The sequence below is a fragment of the Rhopilema esculentum genome, chromosome 16, assembly GCF_057945365.1.
Source record: "Rhopilema esculentum isolate cy_ngs chromosome 16, ASM5794536v1, whole genome shotgun sequence".
Taxonomy (NCBI): Eukaryota; Metazoa; Cnidaria; class Scyphozoa; order Rhizostomeae; family Rhizostomatidae; genus Rhopilema; species Rhopilema esculentum.
In genome coordinates, this window is record NC_142830.1 from 11,514,696 (window position 1) to 11,542,694 (window position 27,999).

General features: G+C 35.0%; 2 protein-coding genes across 6 annotated transcripts; one reads left to right on the forward strand and one right to left on the reverse strand.

The window, feature by feature from the left end:
* The first annotated feature begins 7 nt into the window (after positions 1-7).
* LOC135681871 (equilibrative nucleobase transporter 1) lies at positions 8-9,791 on the forward strand. 5 transcript variants are annotated; one of them, XM_065196499.2, is made up of 13 exons: positions 26-899; positions 1,719-1,763; positions 2,086-2,269; positions 3,173-3,432; positions 3,532-3,608; positions 3,976-4,071; positions 5,018-5,279; positions 5,968-6,156; positions 6,721-6,882; positions 7,336-7,559; positions 8,204-8,277; positions 8,460-8,583; positions 9,003-9,791. In XM_065196499.2, the coding sequence occupies exons 2-13, from the start codon at positions 1,721-1,723 to the stop codon at positions 9,162-9,164; spliced, it is 1,857 nt and encodes a 618-aa protein (XP_065052571.2). In that variant the 5' UTR covers positions 26-899; positions 1,719-1,720; the 3' UTR covers positions 9,165-9,791. The 5 variants fall into 5 exon arrangements, with proteins under 5 accessions (XP_065052572.2, XP_065052571.2, XP_065052570.2 ...); XM_065196498.2 differs by lacking the exon at positions 1,719-1,763 and having other exon boundaries at positions 27-899; positions 1,803-2,269; XM_065196503.2 differs by lacking the exon at positions 1,719-1,763 and having other exon boundaries at positions 32-899.
* Positions 9,258-27,999, reverse strand: LOC135681870 (phosphatidylinositol 4,5-bisphosphate 3-kinase catalytic subunit beta isoform). Its single transcript, XM_065196497.2, has 19 exons — positions 27,066-27,999; positions 26,005-26,232; positions 24,671-24,853; positions 22,406-22,642; positions 21,829-21,885; positions 20,997-21,100; positions 19,752-19,836; positions 18,607-18,734; positions 17,945-17,984; positions 17,379-17,482; positions 16,798-16,897; positions 16,480-16,545; positions 15,724-15,830; positions 14,332-14,441; positions 13,828-13,906; positions 13,215-13,382; positions 12,515-12,632; positions 12,225-12,367; positions 9,258-11,770 (listed from the first exon to the last, which is right to left on the reverse strand). The coding sequence occupies exons 1-19, from the start codon at positions 27,861-27,863 to the stop codon at positions 11,500-11,502; spliced, it is 3,126 nt and encodes a 1,041-aa protein (XP_065052569.1). The 5' UTR covers positions 27,864-27,999; the 3' UTR covers positions 9,258-11,499.

Sequence of the window (27,999 nt, forward strand, 5' to 3'; positions counted from 1 at the left end):
TGGGCTAAATAGGTTTCAGTTAGGTTTTTAATCATTACAGAGTAGATGCTTTTGTCGATTATCAGAAAATAGCATTAAATCTGGCCTGTTCTTCATTCTAAATATTTGATAGTGTACCAATGTTGCCAAAGCCCACCAACAATGAATCAATGATGCAGTACTTTATATAAAATAGTAGCAATAATTGTCTCATGATAACAGTTAAAATTCAACATACATTGTGCATTTTGAATTTTATTTAACAATTCAATTTTTTGTCACCTTTTTGGCTTGTGGTTAAAAGGTATATAAGTTAAATGGTTAAAGAGCCTTTTGTAACCTTTTGAAAATTGTTTGGCTAGACAGGTTCTTATATTTTAGAGTATAAAAAAAGAAAATTTCAGCCAAAAGGTTCTTAAATCCCTAGGTTCTTACACGCGGTTATTACTGTATTTCTTCTTTTTGCAGTTATGCAAATATTCTCCTACTATTTTTGTCGAATATGATGATTGTTTTTGCTCTCATATAACATCGTCTACCAGAGGCCACGTTTCATTGAAGTACACATATCTCCCTACGTTTTAGCAGCCAGCACATTTTTGTTATCTCAGTTTTGAAGTTTTCCTTGCATAGCATATAGAGCTCGTTTTATTCACTGATCTAATTTGGTTTCCATATTCAGCCGACTGGCTTTTTCTGCTTGTTGCTTGTCCCCCTGACTGTGTATTCATATTCTGACCAGCTTACATATGATCGTGTTCCACCTGCTTTGATCTGCATAACTTAGGGCATCTGGATTTGCAAACGTCAGAGATCTAAAGAGTTTCGTTTCGTGTGGTGGAATAAAAGCGACAACACAGCACAGTTCGATCTCATAGTTCGACCATCGCGACGAAGCTATGTTCACAATGTGCACGAATGTAAGTACACTGGCACATTCTGCTCGTATTTAAGTTGCGTATTTTTTAACTGCCTGTTGATGAGGACTATCCATCGAGGGATACATCTTGTAAACTAGCGGAGTGGAGCAATTTACTAAGCATCCGTGTAGTTTTAGATTTTGCAGAGATCAGTATCAGTCCTACAGGTGATACAGTTAAAAAGATGCAATAGCCCCTGTCTAATCTGAAACCTAAGAATGAACATGTCCAAATATCGAAACCAAAATTCAATCAAACAGCATTTACTGTTTCCTATCACCACACCTTTTGAGATTATTTTTTTCAGAAACAGAGGTTTAGGAGGTGAAGGCTTAAAACAAACTATAGCCATAGTTCCAGGTTTCTTATATCAATATCCTTATTTGTAGGGAAGTTGAGACCAATGTGAGATAGACTGCCAGGGCCTCTGCTTTTTATTGATTTATAAACGTTAGCCCATGTTTTGGGATGGTGTTTCTGATGAATATCTACATTTCTTTTCGAAGCTAGACAGAATAACTTAGTTATGAGCTCTGCAAACAACGAACGATAAATATCAAATGTTGTTTGTCTGGTTTTATCCTGTTGTAAACCGTAAGATGAATTTAAGATACACCAGCGCATACAGCGCACTTCTTGATTTTGCAACTGTTTCTCTCACTCTTCACCTGCTTGACATTAGCAGCCTAACCAGACATTACAACAGCAGTCGTCTTCAAAAGTACCTGTACTATTATAAATTGATTGTTTGCGAGTACAATGAAATTAATACTGTATATTTTAAAAGAACTATAATAAAAAGAAATTGTTGTTTTATAGTCATGATGATTATAAAGATGGTTTTTCTGCATAATTGGAGTCATGGTAACTATCATAATGAGCATCTTTATCTTTTAATCAAAGGACGTTTCGTAGTTTCATTGAACAATGAGACTGTGAAGAGAAACAATTCTCACTGCCCTTGTCTGCACCGTGGAAACATTAGGATGTAACTGCTGACAACACAAAGAAAGCTGGTTGGTTGTTGGTTCTTAATGTCATATGACTATGCTACGAAAGACCGAGTCAAGAGCTTTTAGAAAAGTAATGTTTTCATACAGTGTTTTTGAGATGTTGTTTTGCTCAGGCCCAATTTTTGGATGGGCTTCTCTTGCTTATGTTTTGAAAAAAGAAGACTACTTTTCAGAGCTCTGTTTGCATCCAAGAGGAGAGAACTCTTCAGCCATTAACAGCCGAGACCTGTGTTCAACTCAAGAAAATAGTCTGAACATTGCGTACATGGTTGGGTTTATAACTGTTGGTTTGGTGTCATTTCCTGTTGGTTACCTGCTAGATATTTGTGGTCCAAAGAAGGCCAGATACATAAGCAGGTGAAAATCTGTTCTGTTTTGATGTTTGAGCTTAACTTAATTTTTTCCTTTCTTCGACCACTTTATATAACTCGAGGAGCTTAAAAGTTTCAATCATTTTGTTGTGATTCTTAGCTCCATTTTAAATCCACTTTTCTCATACTTTGAAAAGTTTTTATTTGGTTGAATTAAATCTTTTTTGATTTTATACGTGTTTGAAGCCTGAAGGCACCTATGTCGTATGAAATGGCGATCAGACAGTCATTTCAAAATTCTTTTTTGTTGCTAAATACTTCATGCGAGATTTTGTTCTTGGCTAAAGTTCGATTTTCTAAAAATCTACCCAGGATTTACCTTTATATACCAATTATCCGGTGCTAAAACCTTCAGTGAATTTATTCAGTGGAAAATTTTTCCCCCATTTATTAGATATTTTTTCAGAATTTTTGAACATGTTCCTACAAAAGCCTCGCGAGCTTTTTGATTTGAGCATTTGATAACTCACAGAGGAGACGTCAAACATAGAATTCTACAATTCTCAAATTTTCTATCACCAATCGGAACAAAAGGCTTAACAACAGTGACTGCTTGTGACTTTAATTCAATACAGAAACTTTGTGCATTTTTGATAAAAGGGGATGAGAGAACCTATGAAGGGCCGATAGAATAATCAAACTATAACATAACTTGGATGTAGTGGGCGAAGGAGAATAAAGATATTATCGAAGTTGGGCTGCTTTATAACTAGTCGTAGAAAGCATTCTTAAAGTGGGGAAGGGGTACATGTGAGCAAAAAGGGGCACTTCTTTTTCTAAAAAATTGGGTGGAGCAGGTGCCTCTTGTAGCCCAAGCTCCCACGATTACTTCATAATAATGATGTCATCTGACTTATGGTATGAACTAAAGTTCTATTCTCTGTTTCAGTGCCCTCTTTGGAATGTCATCTGCCATTTGGATCAATTTTTCACCAGGTAGGTTAGATGGCCAAAATATGTCAAAAAGGTTCGCAAACATAGTTTATGTAGATAAGCAATTAGAATTGATTTCTCGGCGAAAGGATGATGATCTTAGGTTTTTAGTTGCTTTTCCTGATAATGGTTCCAGTCTGTTTGCTTTTCAGTTTGAAATTTGGATTTTTTTGTGGAATAGTGGATCCTATATTGGCAATGGTTACGGTGAACCAGGTGAAAACCTTTGGTAATTTTCGTCAAAAAGCTTCATTGCTTCAATTTGCAGCTGTTTGTCTCCAATATATTTACCATGTTTTTTTGTATTTTTGACAGAGAGCCAGTATTTGATCTATCCGGCTGTTCTGACTATGTCATCTGCTGGCGTATTTTGCAGCTTCGCATTCTTTCAGGTGAGACCAATGGAGGTGGCGCCAAGCCTCTTAGAATTACCAGTAAAAATGGGAACTTTTTCGAATACGCACAAATTCAAATCCGCTAATTTAGCAACGCATGGGTAGTACATATGAATGTGAATGTGGTTTTTGCTACAATAGAAACAAAAAAATTTAAAAATAATTCAAGGGTAGATGCCCGATAAAAAATTCTGCATTTCTTTCATTTTGAGAAAGCGGCATTCTCAAAAATATCCCCTGCCTATATTGCGACATGCATTGCTTTGCCTACTGGGATCACACGCATCCTATCTACGCCCCCTTTATTCCCCCCTGATACATTATATTTGACCAATCATAGCCACTGTTCACTCCACTTTTTCAGGTGTCTGCGTTTCTATGTCATAATAACCAATCGACGATTCTCGGACTGCAAAATGGAGCATACAATGCGAGTGCTGTTGTGTTACACGTCATCAAGGTTAGGCTCCCCTCGATTTCTATCCCTTATTAGTGCAGACCTCAAAGAAACATCAAAGACTACCAATGCATGGAATGTTTTTACGAAAGTAACGTGGGTGATCTAAAAGTAATGCACCGTTGACGCATCCAAATTTTGCAACGTATGAAAGTAATCAAATGTAAGATTTCGTGACGCGATCACATGCATTTTCTCAATCCAAATCCATTCGCTCGATATTTGTGCACTCACAAACCTTCTAAAGCTTGTTGACTGAGCAATCTTCTTCAAATAGCCATTTTTGCTGTAAAGCTATTGATCAAAAGCAGCAACCGAGAACATTTTCTCTGTCGAACAACTGTTCGTGATTGAAACTCATTTGAAATTAATTCTAGTTGTTTTATAATTGCCTTCTAATTACGTTTTCGTCACATTGGCTGTTTTCTAACTTTAATGAATCAAAAAATCTATTGCCTAACTTTCTCGCAGTTTTCTGATGACTTTAATAATAGTTGATAATTGAATCCTCCGAGATGAAAGTCCTCCGAGCTTATTGTTGATTATCATCATAAGAAATTGTTGATTTTTATCACACTTTGGATTGTTTAGAGTTGTACGTGTTTGCCATAAGTTATATATGGAAAATCAGAGAAATATATGTTAATAATTGGATAATGTATTTATGGTCCATGAAATTTCATGTTTGCTAACAGATTTCTGTTACTTTTGACTGGTTCATAGCCAAAGGGGAAAGAGCCTGCGCTCATGATGTGGCCAAATCTCAGCAAATTCGTGACACATTTAGTTAAATTTGCATGTTTGAAGCAATCCATTACTCTTTTTCAGGATATGCAATAAGAATTCAAAAAATTTTGAAAAGGGATTATTGTGATATCATCACTTTAGAACTCTACTTTTCGATTCGCTTCTATTTGCTGAACTCAATGAGATCACACTTGTTTGCTAGGTTCTTTACGAAATTCAGAAGCTGTTTAAAATTGAAGTGTTGCTGTCGTTGTACTGTGGGTTCTCGGCGATTCTCGTGCTGATTGCAACAGCCATTTTTGTGCCGTCAAAAGAACAATTGATGGCACATGCAGCAAAAAGGAAACTGTTAAAGGATTCCCTTTATGGAGAAAATGTCGAAGTTAGCACAAAAATCTGCGTTAGTCTTGTTGACGAGAAAATAGAAAAGGAGGAAGAAGAAAAATTTAATCAAGACGAAAAAGGTGATATTGGTATAAAACCTGACTTATCTGATCAGCTTGCTCATTCTCATTGAATTTTCGTAATTTCACTAGATGATATGAATCTAGTTACGAGAAAGCTCTCTCTGTTCATATAGCGAAGAGGGGGGGGGGGGAGGGAGGGGGGCGGTACTTTTGAGGTGCTGACATACCTTTTTCTAAACATGACAGGTTTTGCCACCATACAATCTTTTTTGTGACGTTCCTAGATTTTACTCATTATGTTAAAAACTAATGATATTTTGCCGGCCATAATGCAGTTTGAAGCTTAGATAAAGAAACGCCTTCTAACAAAACTAGTACCTAAACTAGAATTTTAGGTTTCCTAACACAATTATGGAAATGCCTTGTGCCTAACTCGCATCAAATTAAGTTTGACTCAATTCTAACCGATTCCGGTATACCCACGAGCAGGGGCGTAGCTAGCGGTGGAGGGAAGGGGGAGGCGGTTGGCTGTAGCTGATGTGATTTTCCCCAATGCATAGGGGTAGAGTTGGTCGGTAAATTTCAGCTGGTCCACAAAATCCTTACTTTGTCGGTAAAATCATTAATCAGACGGTGAGATAGCATCTAAACTTTCTTCATCTATGTCTTCGTCGGTAAATCCTACTATTGATGAAAGATTGCCGATTTTTCTGTTACTGTTCATTTTTTGCGATTCTATCGACAGATGACTCAACTTGGGCAGTGTCTCCAGCAAAGAAAATCTGGTCAAACAGGGGATCGGTGCAAAGCTTAGAAAAAGTCTGTGACATGGATAACATGAAATTAACAACGTTTAACGTCATCCTTCAAGGCTCTAAGCTGAGCATTGACAGCTTTTTAGATGGACCACCAAAGCAAGAAGAAATCCAAACAGGTATTGATTTAATAGTTCTTTTGATTTCAAGCATCGTTGAAAGAATAGGAAAATCAGCAACAGAAAAGTCATAGTATATCATATTCTTAGTATATTCTATGAAAATAGAAGCATTTATTTGTGGCCGGAGAGGCTGTGTGTTGTGTATCTAGCAAGAAAATAAAGCACCAAGAATCAAGGTCTTGAATAGAAACTGCTTTGAATTGGAATTTGTTTTAATAATAAATAGTTATTTGCGTAAACTTGTTTGATACCTTTATATAAACCTCTTTCTAGCCTGACCATTGATCTTTAGATACTTTTGAACCAAATATTGGTTAAATATCAGTATATTGCAATGAAATTGACCAAGAAGGTCATAAGAACGTAAACCAATTGAACTTAAACTTGTTAATTTACGGAGAGAAACCAAAAAATGAGAATAATCAATGCAATGTGATGATAGTATTCACTTCAATTGCAAATTGCAACTGAGGCCATGAAACAATACAATCCAACTAAATCCTTCTATAGGAATATTAGCTTACACTAACCTCTGTTATTTGTATATCATTATTTTCAAAGGTAATTCCCAAGTGGACAAGTCCTCGCTTGCTAAGCTGCTAATATCTGGTATATTCTTGTGGCATGTGTTTTTTGCTTCAATATTCCATCTACGCTTGTATTTCTTTGTCACTACATTTGAGAGTCTGCTGAAAAGCATTCCAGGAGTTAACGAGAAAACAGGTACGAACCACGAAACAATTATCAAAAATGCAAATCTTTCAATATTTGAAAGCTTTGGTATGATACGGTGCAGCCCAGCAAAATACAATACAATACAATACAATACAATACAATACAATACAATACAATACAATACAATACAATACAATACAATACAATACAATACAATACAATACAATACAATACAATACAATACAATACAATACAATACAATACAATACAATACAATACAATACAATACAATACAATACAATACAATACAATACAATACAATACAATACAATACAATACAATACAATGCAATGCAATACAGTACAATACAGTACAAAACAGTAAAGAACAGTACTTTGATGAGTACAAATTGAGCGACAGGCAAAGCAAAAGAGAAAAGGGCACCAAAAAAGCAAGAGGATTCTTAACGTTTCTGTACAAATATCATTCTTTTCTCTCTAGTGAACAATTATATAAACATATTTGGAATTGGACAGTTTGTTGGGGTGATATTTGCACCCGTTCTTGGTCCATATATTGACAGAATTCCAAAACTATCAAAAAATTCCTCATACGAAGATTACCGAATATGGAAAATAAAACGATGCGCAGTAGCTCTGAGAATTACCTGCACAATCAACATAATAATGGGGATTTCTGTGCTGGTCCCGATACTAGAGGCTCAGGTAAGTGTTTATTCGTTTCTGTGCCCGAAGCACAAAGTAAGGTGACCCTTATCTACTTACCTTGATTCAAGAATAAGGTACCTACTCTCAAATATAAATTATCTTATGAGTACAAAGTACCCAGTGGTGACTGAGAAGAAATAAAATAAACTCTTTTCTGATTCTTCTCAAAAGGCTCTGGTTTCAGGGTTTTTAAGAATGTGTTTCTTATGAGAACTTCAAAATATACCAGACGATCAACGAATATGGATGAATTCATAGGTAATGCTGAAGTTCTTGCCGAAGACTTGAATCCATAAATGATAACTGATTTTTTATTCCTTACTGACAACCTTAAACAGATGCTCTTTATACCCTGCCTTGTTCATAATCTTTAATTCATGTAGAAACTTAATTTTATTGTTTTGGCTGCCCAGATTGATCGGCTCTGTGACTTATAAGTTTGAGCACAAGATGGCTTTAAGAAACCTCAGATAAAACCATTACAATGGCATAATTATGTAGCATGATTATATATGACATTTGACAAGGGAACAAAAATGTCTAATAGTCATGTTTAATTTTTAATTTTGATGCTAATATGATAACAAATTGTTTATTACAGTCAGTTCATTGATATTCCCTTTTTTATACCTTTCTTTCAGATTCTGGCGATTTTGGCTCAAATTCTTCTTCGTGGCTTCTTTTATGCAGTGCATTTTACGTATTTCGCTGTTATGTAAGTACACAAGCATCTTGCTTAGTTATAAACTTATAAAATATAAATTTTATCTTCGAATATGGCAAGGTTACCTTTTCTGGTACTTTCTTTTAGATAATAGGAATGTTACAGAAATTACGTGCAATGACGGAATTTTTTAATATATCAATTTATAAAAGGCCCTTTTAATTTGTTTTCAGGTTTCCTCCGGAGCACTATGGAAAAGTCACTTGTCTCTCTCTTTTGATGGGCGTGGTTTTTGGTTCGCTACAGTACCCACTCTGCCTCGTCACCGAAAAGAAATTGGATAGCAATCCATTCTGGGTACTATGCTGTTCGCTCTTTTTAAGGCTTTTGAATGGATCAATCTTTTTGTTCTAAGCAACTGATTGTATATGTAATCGATCAAGCCTGAAGACAGTTCAATAATCTAGGACCAAATGAAATACATTCATGCTGGCTCTACATGTTTGGAAATTTAACAATAATACAAATTAAAGCTTCTATTCTATTCAACACGTAGCCGCCTCTTTTGTTTTTCAGCCATTGAAAATGTAATTTGTCATTCTAACAACATCAGTGTTCTCTTTTACAACGTTTATAGTTGTTTGAATATTGAAGTATCTCATGAATATTTTTGATATTCTCAGAACAGTACTGGAGAAAATTTTCCAAGAAAGAACACTATAGCGAAAAGCACCCAAACCTTTACATCTTAGTGATTATATATTTTCTCATTGCAGGTTAATGTTGCTTTGTTGGTCGCAAGTTTGCTAGTTTACGGTCAGACGATCCATTTATCTAGATACGTGAAGAGAAAAGAAAAATCTTCTAACTGTGAATGCGTCAATACAGAGTCAAACATGGACAAGAAAGGCTGCCAGCTTCTTTCACTCCATATTTAACAATAGTATATTACTACACGAGACACATGACAAAATCTGTCTTTGCTACAGTGCAAAGTAGCTAGAAATGCTTATCTTAGTCCAATCTTTAAAAAAAAGCTTTTACCATCTTTCTTGATTGGGAATCATATTTATAAGTATGTATTAAGACAAACAAGGAATGTTAACACCTAGACCGTACGTTGAAAAATGGGACGGTGGCAAAATTTTCAAGTCAAAAGTAAATGTTTTTTGATACAGATTATCAACAATTTGAACATTATGTATTTACCTGAACCAATGCATTCCACAAGATGTAAATACAAAGTCAGTGCTTTCTAGTCTATTGCAAAACTTTCCCTATGCTTCTATTAACTAAGTTTTAGGCTATAACGAATCGATAATTCCCTGGCAGCATAAAATCCAAATACTGTTCTTATCTTCTGAAGGGCCTAATCACCTAAATAATCACTTAGTATGACGTCAGCGTCGAGTGAATTTTCATCCACTGAAGCTAACTTCAGATGCCGTTTGTGTACTGTAAAATGGTTCATGTTTACATGCTATTAGAAATAGTTGCCGGTTTTTAAGTAATGTTTGTTATGATGTATAAAAAATGATTATTGTTATATTATTTCCGTGATGGAACCACGTGTGATTATTTTTTGTCAATGCGGCAACCATTTCTCAAGGAGAATATGACTTTGATAGCATTTAAATTCTGTTCAAAATTATCTGGATTGGTTAAATTGTAATTTTCAGTGGACGCAATTAGTCATTTTACTGACAATTGCACCAGTGATTGGAAAGGTTCTCTCGATCTAGCAATGCGGCAAGCATTTCTCAAAGCGGATTTATCTGTCATGAATAATAAACGAGTAAAGAAAAAATTTGACGGAGGTTAAATAGATCTAATGATCAATCATAAAGATAGCACTAGTCCTTTTGATAACAAGAAACAACGTAAGTGATACGAATTTAATACCTTGCACGCAAAAATAAAGATCTACAATGCCTGTCGAAAGTCTTTGAACACTGACGTAAAAATTTCAAAGACGAAATGAGTCATCCCCCGGCTCCTCGTTGTATAATTTTCTATAAAATACCAATGGGTTTATCAATGCTTGTTTACTACAAAAAAGGAGATACGTTTTTTGGCAGGTACGATATTTATGATACTTAAAACTTATATGATATTTTTCTAGAGTACCAGCATTGTTTTAGGGGGGAAGGGCGTGGAAATTGTAGTATTTAAGGAAAGATAGAAAAAAATACAACGAAATTGCCGGGTGTTCCATATAATTCTGGCAGGCATTGTAGCTTAATTCAAATCTAAAACGAGCAGAATTAACTCAGAATTTTGAACAGAAAGTACTAAGCCGTTTCACACAAATTTCTCACACATTTATATTTTGCTGATGTCATCATAATACCACAATCGCTAAGGTTAGTAGTGCTGATTTTTGTTTGACCATGGTTTTTTTATAACACATACAAATATCTAAGAACTAATATAATGTAATTATCTTAAACTTTGCTTGCCTCTAATATGAAATCTCAATGACGATCTAATTATTCAATCTTAATACTTATCTCACGATAAACTTTCAATGATGTTGATAAAACTGACCTCGAAAGTCATTTCTTATGGTCAGGCCATCGAGCTTGCAGCATTTAACCTTTTATTTAAAGATAGTTGGTTTATCTTGTTAGGAAAAACTTAAGCAAAACTGGAGTAACTATGAACCCACAAATAAATACCCACAAAGAAAAGATTACTTTTTGACACATTGAGTAAATTGACAAACTCTATTGTGAAGAACCGGTAGTTTTCGGTCAAGTTTGGTTTCGAGGTACGATGTCAAAATTTATATATACCCAATTATCTGATAACTATCGATGTGGGTACTACTTATCTTTTATCATATTTTTATTAGGGAAAACATAACTAGCTGGAGAGATATATTGTGACGTAATAAAGCATTCAATGGCCTATCAAGAACGACTTATAATAGGCCTAAAATTTCGATGTCAACCGGAGATATTATTTCTAACAATTGTTCTAAGCATTTGTTTAAATTAATTAGAGTATCATCAGGTGATAAGGACAGCACTTAAAGAAGTTTTAGATTTCTAGCTCTAAATTAAATTTGCTGCAAGTTTCGATGTATAAATGACATGAGAGGTGATATCTTTCAGATACACACAATTATCTGTACTGCCAACAACAAACAGTCAAATTTAAACATGGACTACATGGTGATCAACGCACCATTACAAGTTCAAAATAAGATCTTTCCTTTGGCAGAAATGCTAAGCAACTACCAATTTTTTATCCACCGCTTCAATGGTATACTTAACCGATCCAGTAATGTTTAAAGTTGTGTACCAACCAATTTACAGACGTCATCCAGCTTCCTTCATGAGCCTTGTTGAAGCAATTAACAAAATGCTGTTCGCCTTCCTCGTCTGTTTTCCCAAGAGCGAGACTGTTGCGAAGATATTCCAGATCCTCAGGTTTTTGAAGCTCTGGTAGCCCTGTATACATCATCATTGAGAACAAAGTCATGAACAAGTTGCCCTGGCGTCTCAGCTTCATGAAAGCATCTAGGCAAAGTTGACGAAACCTAAAGCAAATATCATGAAATTAGAAACATTACATTTTTTAAGAAAATAGAAAATTGATTTACTAGCATGATTAACCCAGCGTAGTTAAACGTATTTGATTCAAATTATCATATGTTTCAAAAGATTGTTTTCGATAACATTTCTATGACATGCTTTTATCATATTCAAGATATTTCACAAATTCATAAGAACTAAGCTAGTCACAATTGCATTTGATTTCTATTAAGACGTTTTGACTACTAAGAAGAAAAATCTGAAAAATGATACTTGATTTTCATCTTAATCAAAAACATTTGCTGTCGCCCAAAGCCCAAAAAAAATAAAAAAGGAATCTAAGATTATGGTATTTAAGCCATTGAGTCCTTCGTTCCTTTATGTTGGTGTGTCGTTTTAGTGGAAAATAAAAGCAGGGAATTCGAAGAAAAAATATCTTAAGATGCTACCACCAATTACCTATCGACAACTTGAGTACTCTTTTGACGGTTGTATATGATGTGCAGGAAATCCTCAGTCAACACAAATGGAACTCTTTCACGACGAATTCCAAACTTTCGCTTATAATTTCCAAGAATATGACCAAAGTCGATGTGGAACATCTGTAAGATAGAAATTTGCTCAATAAAGATCAAATCTTGTATAAAATTCTAGAAGTTTGTACATGCGTGATGTATAACAAAAAAGGATCGATTGTACCAAGACTAAATGAGCTTGGGGGTAGAATAAGAAGACAAGAAGAGCAATACCTCCCCATTTGAATGTATCATTAGGTTGTCATTGTGCCTGTCCCCAATGCCAAGGACGTACGTAGCAACACAATAGCCAGCACAAGACAAGCGGAATTTCTCAACCATTTGATTGCATCTGAAATATTTTAGAATGATGGTTACAACAAATATATTAATCTAGCATTTCATAACTTACAATAGCATTCTTGATTGCTTGAAAGAGCCCCATTTAATACCTATGCAACGATGTTTGATATTTAACGAAAACCAATAAAAGTTTTGACGTTGGCAAAAAATAACTACTAATTGGCTCTTTTCATAAAGTTTAGAAAAGAGACTAAATTAACGTGATCAGATGGGAAAAGAGTCTATACTCATGTAGCCATACCACAGCCTACTTGTAGCACACGTAACTTAATTTGCACACTTTGCGTTTTTCATTATGATTTCTCAGGTTAATCGGTTGAAATTTAAATAAATTGATTTTATAACATCAACACTTTTTTAGATCCGTTACATGAAGAACTTGCCAAATACACATATAAACAAACTTCAACAGCTTTGAAAGGTAGAACAAATATTGTTTCATTCGTATATCTCAAGGGTTTATCAATTATGTATCATGTACGATTATCAGGGTTTTATTAGGTAGTATAAGATGGTAGGAGCAAGATATTGATGTATCTGCAGAAGAAAAAACTTTAAGGAAATAACATACCTTTCAGGGCTAGTACCAATGCCACGTAACCACTCATACAAAATTTTGTCCTTGATCACTCCACCCAAACCTGATTTTGCCTGAATTCTTGCGATTGTTTCTGCATTCTGAACTACTTCGATTAACCCAATCATGTCACCCGTAGGCAAGCAGTTATATGGCTTTATTCTACAAAAAAACACTGTCATATCACTCTCATGCAGATGACGATTGTCCTGTTTTTAGCAGACAGTAGTAGGGGTGACAACCATAGCTACAATAACGATAGCGCTAAAGCCATTTAAAAAATATGCTACATTCTTGCAAGGGAGTTTTTTACTGTTGATTCAATGGGTATATACTTAAAAAAGTATCGATTCATCACCAGGAGATCAATGTTAAAACTCTGAAATAAAAGATGAGAACCAAGCATTGTTTCGGAAAAGTACTTGGCCTTCAAGACTTTGTCATCATGCTAAGACTTTGTCAACATGCTTCGACTCATTCAAGCAAGTACACAAACGAGGCTGAAAAAGCACTGCACACAACGAAGAGTCCTGAGCTGTTAGAAGACGGTAAAATTTTTATGTGCCCGCAAAGGAATGGTTTCAAAGATCACTTTAACTCATTATACCTGAGATCAAGTCCTTCCGATTTCCACACACGGTCCATAATTCTTAAAGTCTGCAAGGTTAGTAGGTCTTGCCTCAAATCTAGAGAAAAATTTAAAACTGATAGGTACACAGTCGCCTACATATTCTCTTCGCATAATTTTTAAAACATTAAGGAGATAATGGAGGTAAAACATTACGAATATTAAGGAGTATAAATTTTAATGTTGAAAATATGTCCAAAAAACAGAAGATGGATAGTTTAATAAGATAAGACATCAAGAAGATTAAGGAGTATTTATGTTAATGTTGAACCGATGTCAGAAGAAACAGAAGATGGATAGTTTTAAGTGATGGTTTGGTTAGATTAAATCGCTCGTTGGATACGTTGCCAAGAACTTAGTACAAAAAACAATTAATAAACGAGAGTTGCAGCAAAGATTAAAACGAGAAAAAGGAATGTACTCTTTGGAAAATACAGGTTTATTAAGTAAATGTCAAAGATTATACATAAATTGATAGTTTACCATCTCCATTCTTGAAAATTATGAGAACATCATTTCCAAGTTCGTCATCATTTTCAAAGACAAGCCAAAGCGGACGCTTAGCTGAATTCATGTACTTGCATGACTTTGCTCTGGAACCAAGAGAGAGGTTCTATAAGGTTTTCAAAAGGGAAATTGTCTCTGCATTCATGCAACAAAATAGTATTATGACATGGGCGTGGGGCATTTGTTATAATCAGTTGACTAATAATCAGTTGACTTGCATAAATTTGACATATACAGTAGGTGTAGCTTGAGCAGATCTATACGGTCTCAAACAATTAATATGTCTGATTTTGAAAAAAAACATTCTCCTTCATGCAAAGATGCACATAAAAGTTCTTTAAAAGCTTTAATTTGGGGATCAATAATATGAATACGACATGACTTTTTTCAGAAGCATCAAGCTTGCAATGTGCATTCTCGGTAAAAAGGTCACTTTATTGTCACACTAGGCTCGATGTTCTTATTTTTTAGACAATTTGAGGCTTGAGACCCTGTTTACACTGTGCCGGATAAAATTTATCCGCATAAAATTTGTTCCGATTGATTTGCGTTTACACTGTGCCGCACAAATTTTGTCCACTTTGCCCTCCCGTTTACACTGTGCCGGATAACTACAGTCACATGACCTAAATCATGCATAGAACGCCCAAAATGAAGTCTTCTCTGGGCAACAAAATAATAACAAAATTCGTGCCAACGTAAAAAGATTTCATTCTCTCTTCAGAATCATCTGCTTCTCTTTTAGACCAAATCCAAAGATATTGTCAATACAAATTAGGCCTATTAAAATAGTTTGTTCTTGAAACAATTTGACACTGAACTAGCAACGAAAGTAGGGAAAGCTGACAAGGATGCCAATTTTACGTGGACTGGCAAGATACTGCACTTTAAACACGAGTATTTATCGACAACAAGTCAGCCAAGATGGCGAAAGCTCTTGATTGGGAGACAGTGAAAACTAAATTGGATGAAATAGCCAATCGCTTTCGAGCAAGATACGATGTGGATAAAATTTATCCGGATAAAAGCGTTTACACTCTACCACATAGCTATCCGAACTAATTTAATTCCACTTTCCCAGGGGAACTAATTTTGTTCGGATAGCCGCTCTCAAATTCGTGCGGATACCGGGGGTCTAGTGTAAACGCGACGCCTATCGGAACTAATTTTAATGCGGATAAAATTTATCCGGCACAGTGTAAACGGGGTCTGAGTGCTGTTAATGTTTTTCTGAGGCAATTTTTTGTTCCCCATATCAACATTTTAGCGGACCTACCAGTATGTAAACTAAAGATAATATAATCTAAGTGAGAAAAAGGTTGCCACAAGTAAACATGAAAACATAAATTCGAAAGATGCGTATCTTACTTAATTCCTTTGAGTCGTATACTTGGATCCAAGGGGCAATCCAAGCCTGTAAATGTTCCCTTGTCATTATATTTTCTCAGACATTCCCTCATTAATTCAAGCTGTTCCTGTATCAAAATAGAAAAATAAGTGATTAAGAAGCCGTTAGCATCTGAACTTTCAAACCATGATGAATTAAGGAAGGGCTGACTTCCAAGTCGGTTGGCAGTATAAGTCCTTATGGTGTTCACGCGATTTAACCTTAACACAGCATCTCATCCCGGCTTGAAATGAAAGTGGTGATTTATGAGACATCTAATGTTGTGTTCTGTTAAACCAATTCTGATCAAATATCATAGCCTAATCTCGACCCGTGTTGGCATTTGTCATGTAAATGCAAAGTAGAATAAGTGCTGAATGCAACATGTGCAGAAATTCACCACGTAAACGGACGTCTATAATTCTGTAATCTTCATCTTATTCCAAACTGATTAACAATCACAGATTGACCCTAAAGTTTGGCAAAATGTTCGGGCCTAATACTGCGAAGAACAAAGCAGGATGTTCAACATAAACATCGTTTTTTTATTAAAGTAATTTAAAGTACTTCAATGAAACGCGAGTTCAGGTACAAAAGAAAAATAATGGTTTCCTAAATTGTCGCTGCTATTGAAAACATAAGAAAAACCAGAAGGCAGCCTGACTTGAAGAGGCCTAACTGACAAGAAAGATATGATTTGAAAAAATGGCAACATAAAAAAATGCTAGTAACCGTACTTGATTTTTGAGTGACGATTGCTTCAACATCTCTGTAATTGTTTTCAGTTTATTCAAGGCTTCATACTAAAGAAAGATAACAAATATATAGTTAAGAAAGAATATAGAAAGATAAAAATTCTTGCGTTAGAAACGTAATCAATTCACCATAAATTTTCATGAATTGGTATGAAATGATAAAATGATAAAAGCAAGCAAACATTTAAGTGTTTTCAATTCTCTATCTTTTGCAAGAAACGATCAAATTCACATCGAGGTGAAATTTTCCTGACTATAAATTTCCAAAGGTAATTATTGCCTGTGCAGCAAGATCCTTACCTGCTTCGTCAGACTTTCAAGATGGCCAACGCTACCTCTAAAGTAGGCCTCCATCATTAGCCCGAATCGCACAGCTACCTCCGGGTTGTGCATCTCAGATCTAGATTAAAAAGTATTGGCAAGCTAGTGTCTATAGCCAGTAAAACGAGATTTAACAAACTGTAAAAACAATACAAATATGCACCAGCCGGTTTTATCCGAAAAAATCTTTGAATTAAAGCTCTGATGTGACTATTCCTTTTTTTGAGCTAGACCAGAAAAAATTTTAGGATGAAACATAACACCGCATTCGTGCAGAGTGATAGGGAGAACGACAAGTTCTCTTGCAGACCTAAACTACGGTATTATTGTATCTCTATACTTTGGCGCCTGAAGTATTTTACTCGACAAAAAACTATCAACTCAAACTGCCATCGCCATGAACAAGCAAAAGCTTTCGTATTGTATCACCAAAAACTAGCAATAGATTAGTTATGGTGTTTCCATGAACAAGTAATGACTACCTCTAAGTCAATATACAAAGTCATAATAAAGGTAATACTGCAAATAGACAGAGGTAATACTGCAACTTATTTATTTACCTCAAATACCAGAACAAAAAATGCCCAATACGGCGATTATTTAGAGCCCTTTTCAGCAAAAAACGTGCAAGTGAGCAGTCCAGGTATGATTCATATTTCAAAACCTATGGAAGAAAGCACTCGTAATTACGTTTGAATAGAGCAGGACCAACAGCACCTGCTTTGTCAAGTGGCCTGTTCATATATTTTCAAGTAAAGGAATGATTGAAAAAACTTTCACTAATGGCACACGAATGTGCCAAAAAGCATAGGGAAATATGCATACATATTTCTGATGAAATTCAGCACAGTCTACATGATAGCGTTTCTATTTCACATAAGATTTTCCTTCTTAGAAGGGGAGCTTTTCTTAGAAAACCTGTTCTTTGAAACAACATCTTCCGCTATCCTTTGCTTTTCTACAGGAAAAACCTTTTGAGTTTATTGCTTTGAAGTTGTAAAATTTATCTTTATCTTTGGAATGCTTCAAACTCTTCAGTATCGATAGTATCATAAAATATACTTTTTAAAACAAAACAGTTTATAAATCCAAACTTGGCTTCCAAGGGAGGCCTAAATGTGCTTACTTGAACAAGCTGTAGCAAGTACAATTCCAATTCGTTGTCTCTGTTTGAAACAAAAATTTATGATTAATCGAACAGTGGTGACAAATCAACGAAATTAAAACCACTTTGTGGCATAAAACTTTATTTCTGTAGCCTGCAGTTGAAACTTTTCAAGTAGCTTAATTTTTAGCATGATAAAATGAGACAAGGAAATATGACATCAATTAACAGGCAGTGGAAAGATCTTTATAGAAGTGTTTGCAACAATCAATTGGAGTCTGCTTTTAGCTTTTTTGTGTTGCAATAATCCTGTCTTCAAGACTTAAGGGGCAATCGTAATCATTATTAACCCAAAGATCATGGGTTTTAGTTGCAGTGTTAACAATAATTTTTGACTGAGATTTTGACAACAATTTTTACAGCGATTTTGACAATGTTTATGAATGTGGTTTTCACAATGATTTTGATTGTGATAATTTTGACTGAGATGATTTTGAGTGAGATTTTATCAATTGTTCGTTTTTTTCTTTACAGATATGTGTTTTCTGTACAAATTACAGGTCATTGGCTGGACGGCGATTGTCAGTAGCAAAGATCTGCACTTATAGATTACTAGATAATAAGAGATAGAAGAAATAGCAAAAGCAGTAAGGAATACATTCAAATGACGTAAATTGGCAAACCTCAAACAATCCAGTAACTCAACGGCAAATTTTCGCACTTTTTCGTCAGGGTACATGTAATCAAGCAGCTCTAATCCAACCTCGGGGCTCAGCCTATCTTTCCGCCAGGAGTGAAGCAAGAAGTACATCTGAAATCAAAAGAAGCAACAATCTCAAACAAACCCAAAATTAAGAAACTGAAAGGAAACTGATTCAGTAACACTCAATGAACAAAATTGCATTTCTTTATATTCTGATAGAATCTTACAAACAAACATACAAAAAAAACGATGCCATAAGGAGCATGGATGTACACTGCAAAAATGTACTGATATTTCTCCAAACCTGCAACTTAAAGCCTCAACATTTTCATTTTAAAGCAAATTAAAATAACTGACAAAAGCTGAGCAGTTTTTTGCGCCAGGCAAAAGCATACAATTAGGGGTCTTTCTGCGTCATTTTTCTGTTTTAGCGTAGCATCAGGGCTCCTACCACGTTTTTAAGGATAAATTTTCCTGAAAAACATCAATTTGTACCTAATAATTTTTATTTTTCTAATTAGATTAGCCGTTGAATCTTTGATTAATTTTGAAGAGCAAACTAACCATTATGGTGCAGTTGACGTGACTTTTTACAGCTCTATGTATTATTGGTGATTTATTTTCCACATGTCACAAAACAAGAACAAAAATAAAAAATTTGTTTCGTCAACAAAACCTCCCTCAATTTCGGCCAAAACCTTCCCTGAAACAAGGTTCGTATGTTTGTAGGGATCTAGCCTCTCTGTAGTTTGTCAATTAATTCAACATTTGTACTATTATTGTGGAAATAAATTAAAAAAACTTTAAGAAAGAAGCTATCGTTTTTGGTAACCCAGATAATGAAAAATTATCAGAGCATTGCAGTATTGAATTTTTCCACCATAACAGACGTACAGGTTGATGGTAAATTCACTTCAGAAAGGGGCAGCATAAACATAGCATACTAAAGCAATTTTCCTTCTGTATGTATAGAATAGCAGATACTTCCCAAAAGGTGAGCGAATATTATTTTGAGTGTGCAGATTGAAGTGACGCAAGAGATAGAACAGTTAGTTTCATTGGGTCATTGTTTTGGGGGTTTGTCTCACTTTGAGAATCTATACAGTTCTCCGTTGTTTATCGTACCTGCGCAACGTCTTCTCGTTTGTTCCAATTCATACTCTGAAGAAGTTTCGGTAAAGAAGTTGGGTATTCTTCACAACACTCCGCTCTGTCAGTAAACAAAGGAATTAGCTAAATGAATCAGCTGCAGTCACAAATGTTAGCCATCATTACTTAGATAGCTGTAAATACCTGATATTGTACATAACTCGGTAGAATATAGTAAAGTAAATGCATAAATACTCATAATATGCTATTGCTACAATAGTCAGTAATATTAGCTATAATGACTTAGATACTCATAAATGATATTTAGTATAGTAGATAACTACAGTATAATAAAGCAAAGAAAATGCATAAACACTCATAAACAAGTTATAGCTACAATAGTAAAAAATATTAGCTTTCATGGCATCGATAGTCGTAAATATTATTTAGTATAGACCATAGATAAGAAAAATACAAAAAAACCCATAAAAACATTTTCATTACAAGCTCTAGCCTCTTGAGCATTAAAGCCACTTGAATAATCATAGATTTAATTGTATTCTATATTCATAATTACTATTTAGAATAATACACAAATAAAGGAAAATATGGTATAGTTTAATACATAAATACTAAAAAATACATAAAATATCAATAGTCATAAATAGTTAAAACCAAAAGCCATTCAAATAATCAGATGTATTAGTCATAATAACTTCAATAATTACAAAAATTTCATTAAGTATAACAGCAGTAAAATACATGAATACTCATAAATTTATAGCAATTTAAATAGAAAATATAAAGCAATTAATCATACCATTTATAACGTCAGATATAATAAAAGTAAAAAAATGCAACTGACAGTGTTAAGTGGCTAACAAAACGATTTTCGTGCATTCTAATAGCCGCCTGCCCATTAAGTCTCAAAACGTTTTCTTCGATGATTTATGAACAGCATACACATGCCGAGAAAGCTGTACATTACAAAGCCCCATTTGTAGGGATGTCGTCTCAAACAACTTACTATTTTCCTTAATTGTATTGTAATAAAGATTGCAATGAAACACGCTGAAACATAAGTGTGATTTCAACTGTCCTTATGAGAGGCAGTAGAGTTGCCTCTCTCTCACTATATGCGACAATCAATAGGAAAGGCTCCTGATGAAACTAATACAATGATTTTATCAAACGCTCACTTTGACGTAGTTTGTAGCAGAAAATCTTAATCCAGCGAAAAATTCGTTGGTGTCTGGCTCTGTTTACTTTATACTTTCTTACCTTAAGAACCATAGCAAATCTTTATCCTGCTCAAACATAGGAAGAAGTAAGTCTCGTTGAATTATTTCTTCGATATTGGCACGATGCTGCTTACTGCCTCTCGTCTAAAATATATCAATATATAATTTGCTATCAATATCGCGAAATAAAGCCACATTTATTGACATTCAATATGATAACATGAGATGATTATGAGAAAAGAATTATTCTTCGGTGCCTATCTTGAAATTTAAACTAATTATAGTAGTATGACTTAAAAGGTTGATTTAATTTACAGGCTCGAACATACACTACTGTCCTTTAATCTTCTGTTGATTTTTAAAGGCTTTGCTAGAACTTGGACAAGAAGATCAGCTACTAAACTCGAAAACTTTCAGAACCACATCATAAGACTTATCATTGGCCGCAAGATTCAAGATCATATCACAATAGAAAGCCTACGACCTCAATGAAGGTGAAATCAATAACAGCTGTTATCAGAGAGAGAAAGTTAAAATTCTTTAGCCATAAAAAACAATCATCAGAATTTAAATTGATCCTAGAAGGCCGCGACAATGTTACAAGAGACCAAAACCTCCCTTAATAGATGGACTGGGTTACATCAAGACCTGGACTGGGTTATCATCTTTGGAGGCTATAAATGCCATTGCCATAAACAGAAAATGATGGCAAAATTTGTGGTTAAAATGTATCATATTCTATACAAAACGGAGAAAATGAAATAAAATAATTGCTTGAAATCAACAAAACAAAGCTTTGCAATACTTGAATCATTCCTACAATGCTGCTGACGCAGTACAAAGACAACAATATTTTAAGACCAATAACTCACCGCTAATGGATTCGCTCCAGGTGAAAACTGAACAACGTGAGCAGCTAGCTCCATAACCTAATAAGAAAAAAGAAAATATTAAAATTTCACCAGATTATCATAAAAAACAGCAGCAGTGCAAAGATATATCTTGGTAGAGAATGCCAAGAAAGGACACAATGCCTAATTTTAGTGAAAATAGAGAAAAATCTTACGTCGACGACATGCACTGATACCTTAATCATACCTGTGGGGGATAACAGCTAAACTGCGACCAGAACAGGTGGGACATAAACATAAGCAAAATATAAAGCCTTGGAATTCTAGGTGCTTTTCTGGGGAGGCAGTAAAAAACTGGTTCCAAAAGATTTTGTACATAACTATTTACTGTCAACCTTGATTTCTTTAATAATTAAACCCTTCCTCATGCTTCAAATCCATTTGATTTCTTAGAAGGTAGTGTACGAAACGTCAAAAGCATACAGTTGTTTCTAGAATATGAGATCAGAATGGCTCAAACCAAATATAAAGTAATATGGGTGGTCAAGAGCACCAAAATAACTATTATTTAGACATGGAAAGGCTGCCGCATACTGACCCTTTCTTCAGTAGGGTAGCTAACTGGCTCTGCAAACTTGGTGAATTCAATAAGCAAACGGGGGCCATTGTCTTGGAGGCTACTTGAAACGACTGTGCCAAGTGGATTTAGTGGCATTGTTATGCAATCGTTGCCATGGCAGACCCAAGCATGGAGTGTTTGCTGGCCAGATCGTAAATTTCCATTGTAATCAAACATAGTAACATTTGCCCAAGATAATGGAACTGAGGTTTGGTTCTGCAATAGGAGAGATATCTATTGAGTTATTCAACAAAAAACTCAACATAAAATTTTCAACAGTTATGAAAAGTTTAGAACACTCAGACAGGATATGTAGGATTTGTCGTTTGCTGTGCAAATCTGGCAAGTAATAACTCCTTCATACCTTTGAACAAACAAAGAATACTGCACTAATATTTGATGCCGAGTTATAATATAACGAAGCGTATTACTCCGTATTATTTAAACGTATTAAATGTAAACGTAAATTAACAGAAAACGTATTAAATTTTTGTTGGAAAGGGCAGCTTTAATATCAACTTCAGTATGAGGACCACGACAAAAACACGAGTTTCATTTCAATAAGTGTAGTAATTGCAAAAACAATAATATATAGAGTTGACAAAGCCATGTCTGATACTAGAAGATTTGATTTGAACAATTTTTTTGCGGTACAGAATTTGAAAATGGCTTTAAAAAAAGCAAACATTTTACAACATACTTAAAGCTTTTTCGTCTGACACTCCTCAGAGCATAAAACGTCAGAATAGGTTCCGAAAAAACACAATGAAAAAATATATACCCAGTTGTGGATCGAAATAGGCCAATCAGAAAAACGCAAGCACAAGACCGGTATAGTTGACCAATCAGTGCCGCGAGCCTAAAGAAAAATTACCAATGGAGTCCAAGAGAGAAAACGAACTCCTTTTGTCTACACAATGGCGGCTTTTTCGTTTTTATGTAGATTGACAAAAGTTTGACAAAAGATTGACAAAAGTTTTGTCCGCAAAAGTGCCCAGTTTATTTGAAACTACCATGGATTGGTAACACTTCCTTGCGATTCGAGAGTCAGATTAGGCAAGCCATAACCAATTGTTTCTTTGCTGTCAATCCTCGGATTGTTTACAGCACTAGGAGAGCCCTTCCATCCATTCAAAAGGATTGCATCCCTACCAAACAAAAAAGTTCCGTCATTTATGAATTTACGTGCCAGTGTGATTCTGGCTACGTAGGGCGCACAACCCAAAGATTGGGGGATAGGATAAAACAGCATGTTCCTTCCAACATACGAAACAAAACTGCCCCTCAAAGAGAACAGCCTCCTCGATCTTGTAGGTCTAGAAACACTGTTAAAACAAGTGATTCTGCCATTGGTCAACATCTTTTAGACAACCCAGATTGTGCAAAACTCTATAATGACGACATGTTTCGGATAATTGGCAGAGCCCGGTCGTCCTTCCATCTAGCAGTTTTGGAGTCAATCTACATAAAAACGAAAAAGCCGCCATTGTGTAGACAAAAGGAGTTCGTTTTCTCTCTTGGACTCCATTGGTAATTTTTCTTTAGGCTCGCGGCACTGATTGGTCAACTATACCGGTCTTGTGCTTGCGTTTTTCTGATTGGCCTATTTCGATCCACAACTGGGTATATATTTTTTCATTGTGTTTTTTCGGAACCTATTCTGACGTTTTATGCTCTGAGGAGTGTCAGACGAAAAAGCTTTAAGTATATTGTAAAATGTTTGCTTTTTTTAAAGCCATTTTCAAGATTTGATTTGACAACATTTCGATTATTCAGTGAATAAGACATACACAAATTAATTAGAACGTTTCAAGACAAGCTTGGCTAATCTTCAGTAAAATAAGGAATTAAAGGAATGACTTGAATGGGATTATCGTTGTTAAACCTGAAAATCGAGACAAACTTTTCCACTTGGAAAAACGGAGGGGCCATTCCCGTTATCACGAGTTCGTCCTGCATTGAGGGAGAACGATGAAACCTTCAGGGTTTTGGTAAAAGTTGACAAATCCTGCAAGAACGATTTCGCTGGGTGTTAGACTCATCGCACAGCAGTTAACGACCTATTTTTACAAGACAATAGAGATTTGTCACGGTTAAGTCATCATTCTGGATGCACTGTTAAGCACTGTTAAGCACTGTTAAGCAAGTGCACCCAGACCCATAGCTATTACTTATTGTTTTCTTTGGAATTATTTTTGTTAGAATACAAGCTCGAGCACCACTATACTGACTAATCTTGCTTACCCTTTTTGTTTCTTTTTCACCATAAATACAAAAACACATTCTTGCCATACGTGGAATATCACACACTGGTAAATTAAATTCCATAAACTCATTCCAATTCAATTTTCGTCCACTTTGTTTTGAAGTGGTCATAATATCGCACAAAGCCTCAGCACCATGATAGATTCCACACCTAACTGCCACCTGGAATAAATGAAAGAACTTGCAAAATAAACCAATTCCTAACATCTTAGAAAATATTGCAAGCAAGATTATATTTCTCTGGTCCATAATTTATTTTCTATTCTAGGAAAATCTAGGAATTCATTACCAGAATCAATGTTGCAATATGAAAATAGCTTAAGAAGCCCAATATTGAAGATGGTAGTAAAAATCACAGGACCTATCTATATTTAAAATACTTTTTTTCCTTTTTCAGTAAGAAACAAAGTGTAACTGAAACCAGTAACAAGTTTTGTCTTCCAATGATTTCTCACAGTGTAAATGAAGCCTCAAAAATTGATGATAGATATGATAAGCATTAACAGACTTATATGATTCTCTACCTGATAATTCTCTTTTTACAAAGAGAACTAAAGGGCAAAGGCCCTTGAAAATTATGTCATCCTAACCATCTTAACAACTCTGAAAAATTGGCCATATTTTTCTTAGATGTGTTAACTGCGGCATTTAGTTTCATGATTTATATGTACTTTAAGCTAGAGGTAATGGTAAACTACAACTACAAACAATGGAAGCATTTAGCCAAATGTATAGGTACATTATTAAATTCTGTTTCTAAAAATAGAATGAAGTAAAGTCAAGACAAGTCAAATGCTGTTCAGGGCCACTCAGAAAATTACATGGGAACCAAATAGGATACATGTATCTACTTTTATATCATGACTTTCCAATTTTTGGCATGGAACGATATGATTTGAACCATTTGCTTACAAATGCAACCCTGAACATTTCATTTTTGGAAACAGAACTAATTGGAATGGTTTGCAATCTTCCCGTAAACACAGTCTTGGAAACACAAGTTCCCTTTCAAAACATAATTCAAGCTGTGTCATTATCAAGGAAACTCACATTTCCATTTCACTTGTGACACATCTAAACATAAGCAATTAAAACTGTTTCCTTTGAATTTCTTCAAGGCATAAAAATTGAACATGAAGATTTTTACTGAACTAGTAATAAACTAAACAAAGACAGCATTGAAAATTTCTTAAAAATTATTGGTTGGAAGCTGCTCCTCTTGTCTCTCTCTCAAGGTGCTGCCACTTAAGTGTATGAAATAACAGCAGAATTGTGTATGAAATAACAGCACAAGCAATTTAAGTTTTACATACTTGCATCCCAAAAGCATTGATGTTTGTTGCACAGACAACTTTTATCTTGAGCATGGATTCTTGTCCAATATCCCAAAGAGAAATTGTACTTTGCCTTGGTCTTTCAGGAAGAGGAGGGGGAGGTCCTGCAACAGTTTTTGTTCTGATTCTCTCTTCAACTACAAGATCAGACTTTTTCACCAATGAAAGATGGGGTCTTTCATCATCTGTGATACATGCTTGAATATACTGGAAAAAATAAGTTACTTAAGCATTTGATGGAATGAGATTTTATAGGCATTTTATAAAATAAGTCTGAACAGGCCCTAAGCAGAATAGCTGGTCCTTGGGAGTCTTGTCCAGTATAATGATGTGCATGTATGAAACAGGTGAATGTTTTATGAGGCAGTCAAATGTACACAACACTGATCAAACATGAGAGCAAAATGAATTTTTGGTGGAATGTTTTGTGATAATTATGTAAAATCAAATCAGTGACAGACACCTGGAGGGTAAGGGGGGGGGGGGGGCAGCCCCCAAACGTTTTAGGAGGGCAATGTTATTATGTTCTGAAACAATGGGAAAATTGATATCATCTTATAAAAACAATAGGCTTGTCCCCCCAATATTTGACCAAGTGTCCGTCCCTGCATCAAAGATATTAAAACATGGTGGCCAACCAGAGTGCAAAATCTGTGCTGTAATTGCACAGATTGTCCTAACTTTGAAAAATATGGGCAGACAGGATTTCCCTTTGCAGTTTGGGTGGCCAAAGTTATCAAAAGTTTTAAGCATTATTTCAAAATTGTAGATGCCGTGTGATAATTATGTAAATTTATTTTGTCAGGGCTTCATTTCCTAGAATGTGTGGATGAAAAAATGTGATAATGTAGCTAACGAAATTAGGCTTGAAAATGAATGCTTCACTGGACTATCTTTAATGTTATATATAAATGTAATATGTTTAGTTGTAATAAAAATATCTTTAAGAAATTACTAAAGTAAGAATTGCAGTGTTTCAGATAGGCATAAATCATGCATCACAGCTTCAGGTAAAATTAAATTTACATCTACTTGCTCACTTCAAAATGAAGTAAAACTGGCTCTTCATCATCAATACATCTTCCAAAGACAAAGCTTGTTTTGCCAGCTATCTTAAGCATAAAATCTGACGGATCTTCCCTTTCTCGTAACTGAAGAACGACCTTTTTCTTTTCCAATGCCTCCAACAGTAGTTGTTCAACTGAACAGTCAAACGGCAAAGTAAAGGTATGAGTTATTCCTTCTGCAATGGAAACATTTACTATCAAGTTGGAAGTCATTTTAGATTTCAAATAATCTGGGAAGTCCAGTGTGTTGGCAAATTGAGGAGGGTAAGCATACATTGCCCTTTCCTCCCAATTGGCTCTTCGTCTAAGGTTATAAACTTGTTCGCAAACAGATCGGTATTTTTTTCTGAAATCGCGTATTTCGTCATTTTTCATCATGCCATCGAACTCAGTTAAGCTTTTTCCGATGAGCATATTTATCTTCGAATTGACCAATTTTTCAGTTTCATCTCCTTGCTTCTTGACAACTTTAAAATAGGGTTTAAAAGGCTGAACATCAAAAATCGTTCTGTTTTCATCAACAAGTTCTTCCAACCCTCCTTTATTGTTCACACAAGATAGTACATAATGTTTAGATTCTTTCAGCAAGTGAAATAAAGGCAGCTTGCTTGCTTCATTCCACAGATCAGACTTGAAATCGCGTATTGCCGTATCAGCTTGAACCATTCTCTGGATACATAGGCCATTCGGCATTAAGCTGTCTATAGTAACAGCACTCTCCCTTGTGTGATTGCTCCAAAAGCTAAAATTCAGTGGATCGTAAGGCGCCATCGTGGAAACGAAGTTTAGCACTATGGGAGATACATAGAGAGAGCTTACAAGGAAAGAACCTTCCCAGTTTTTGAACTACTTATCTTGAAACATGAACCTCCCAACTTCCTGATTCGTTTTCAATCAACTCACTATG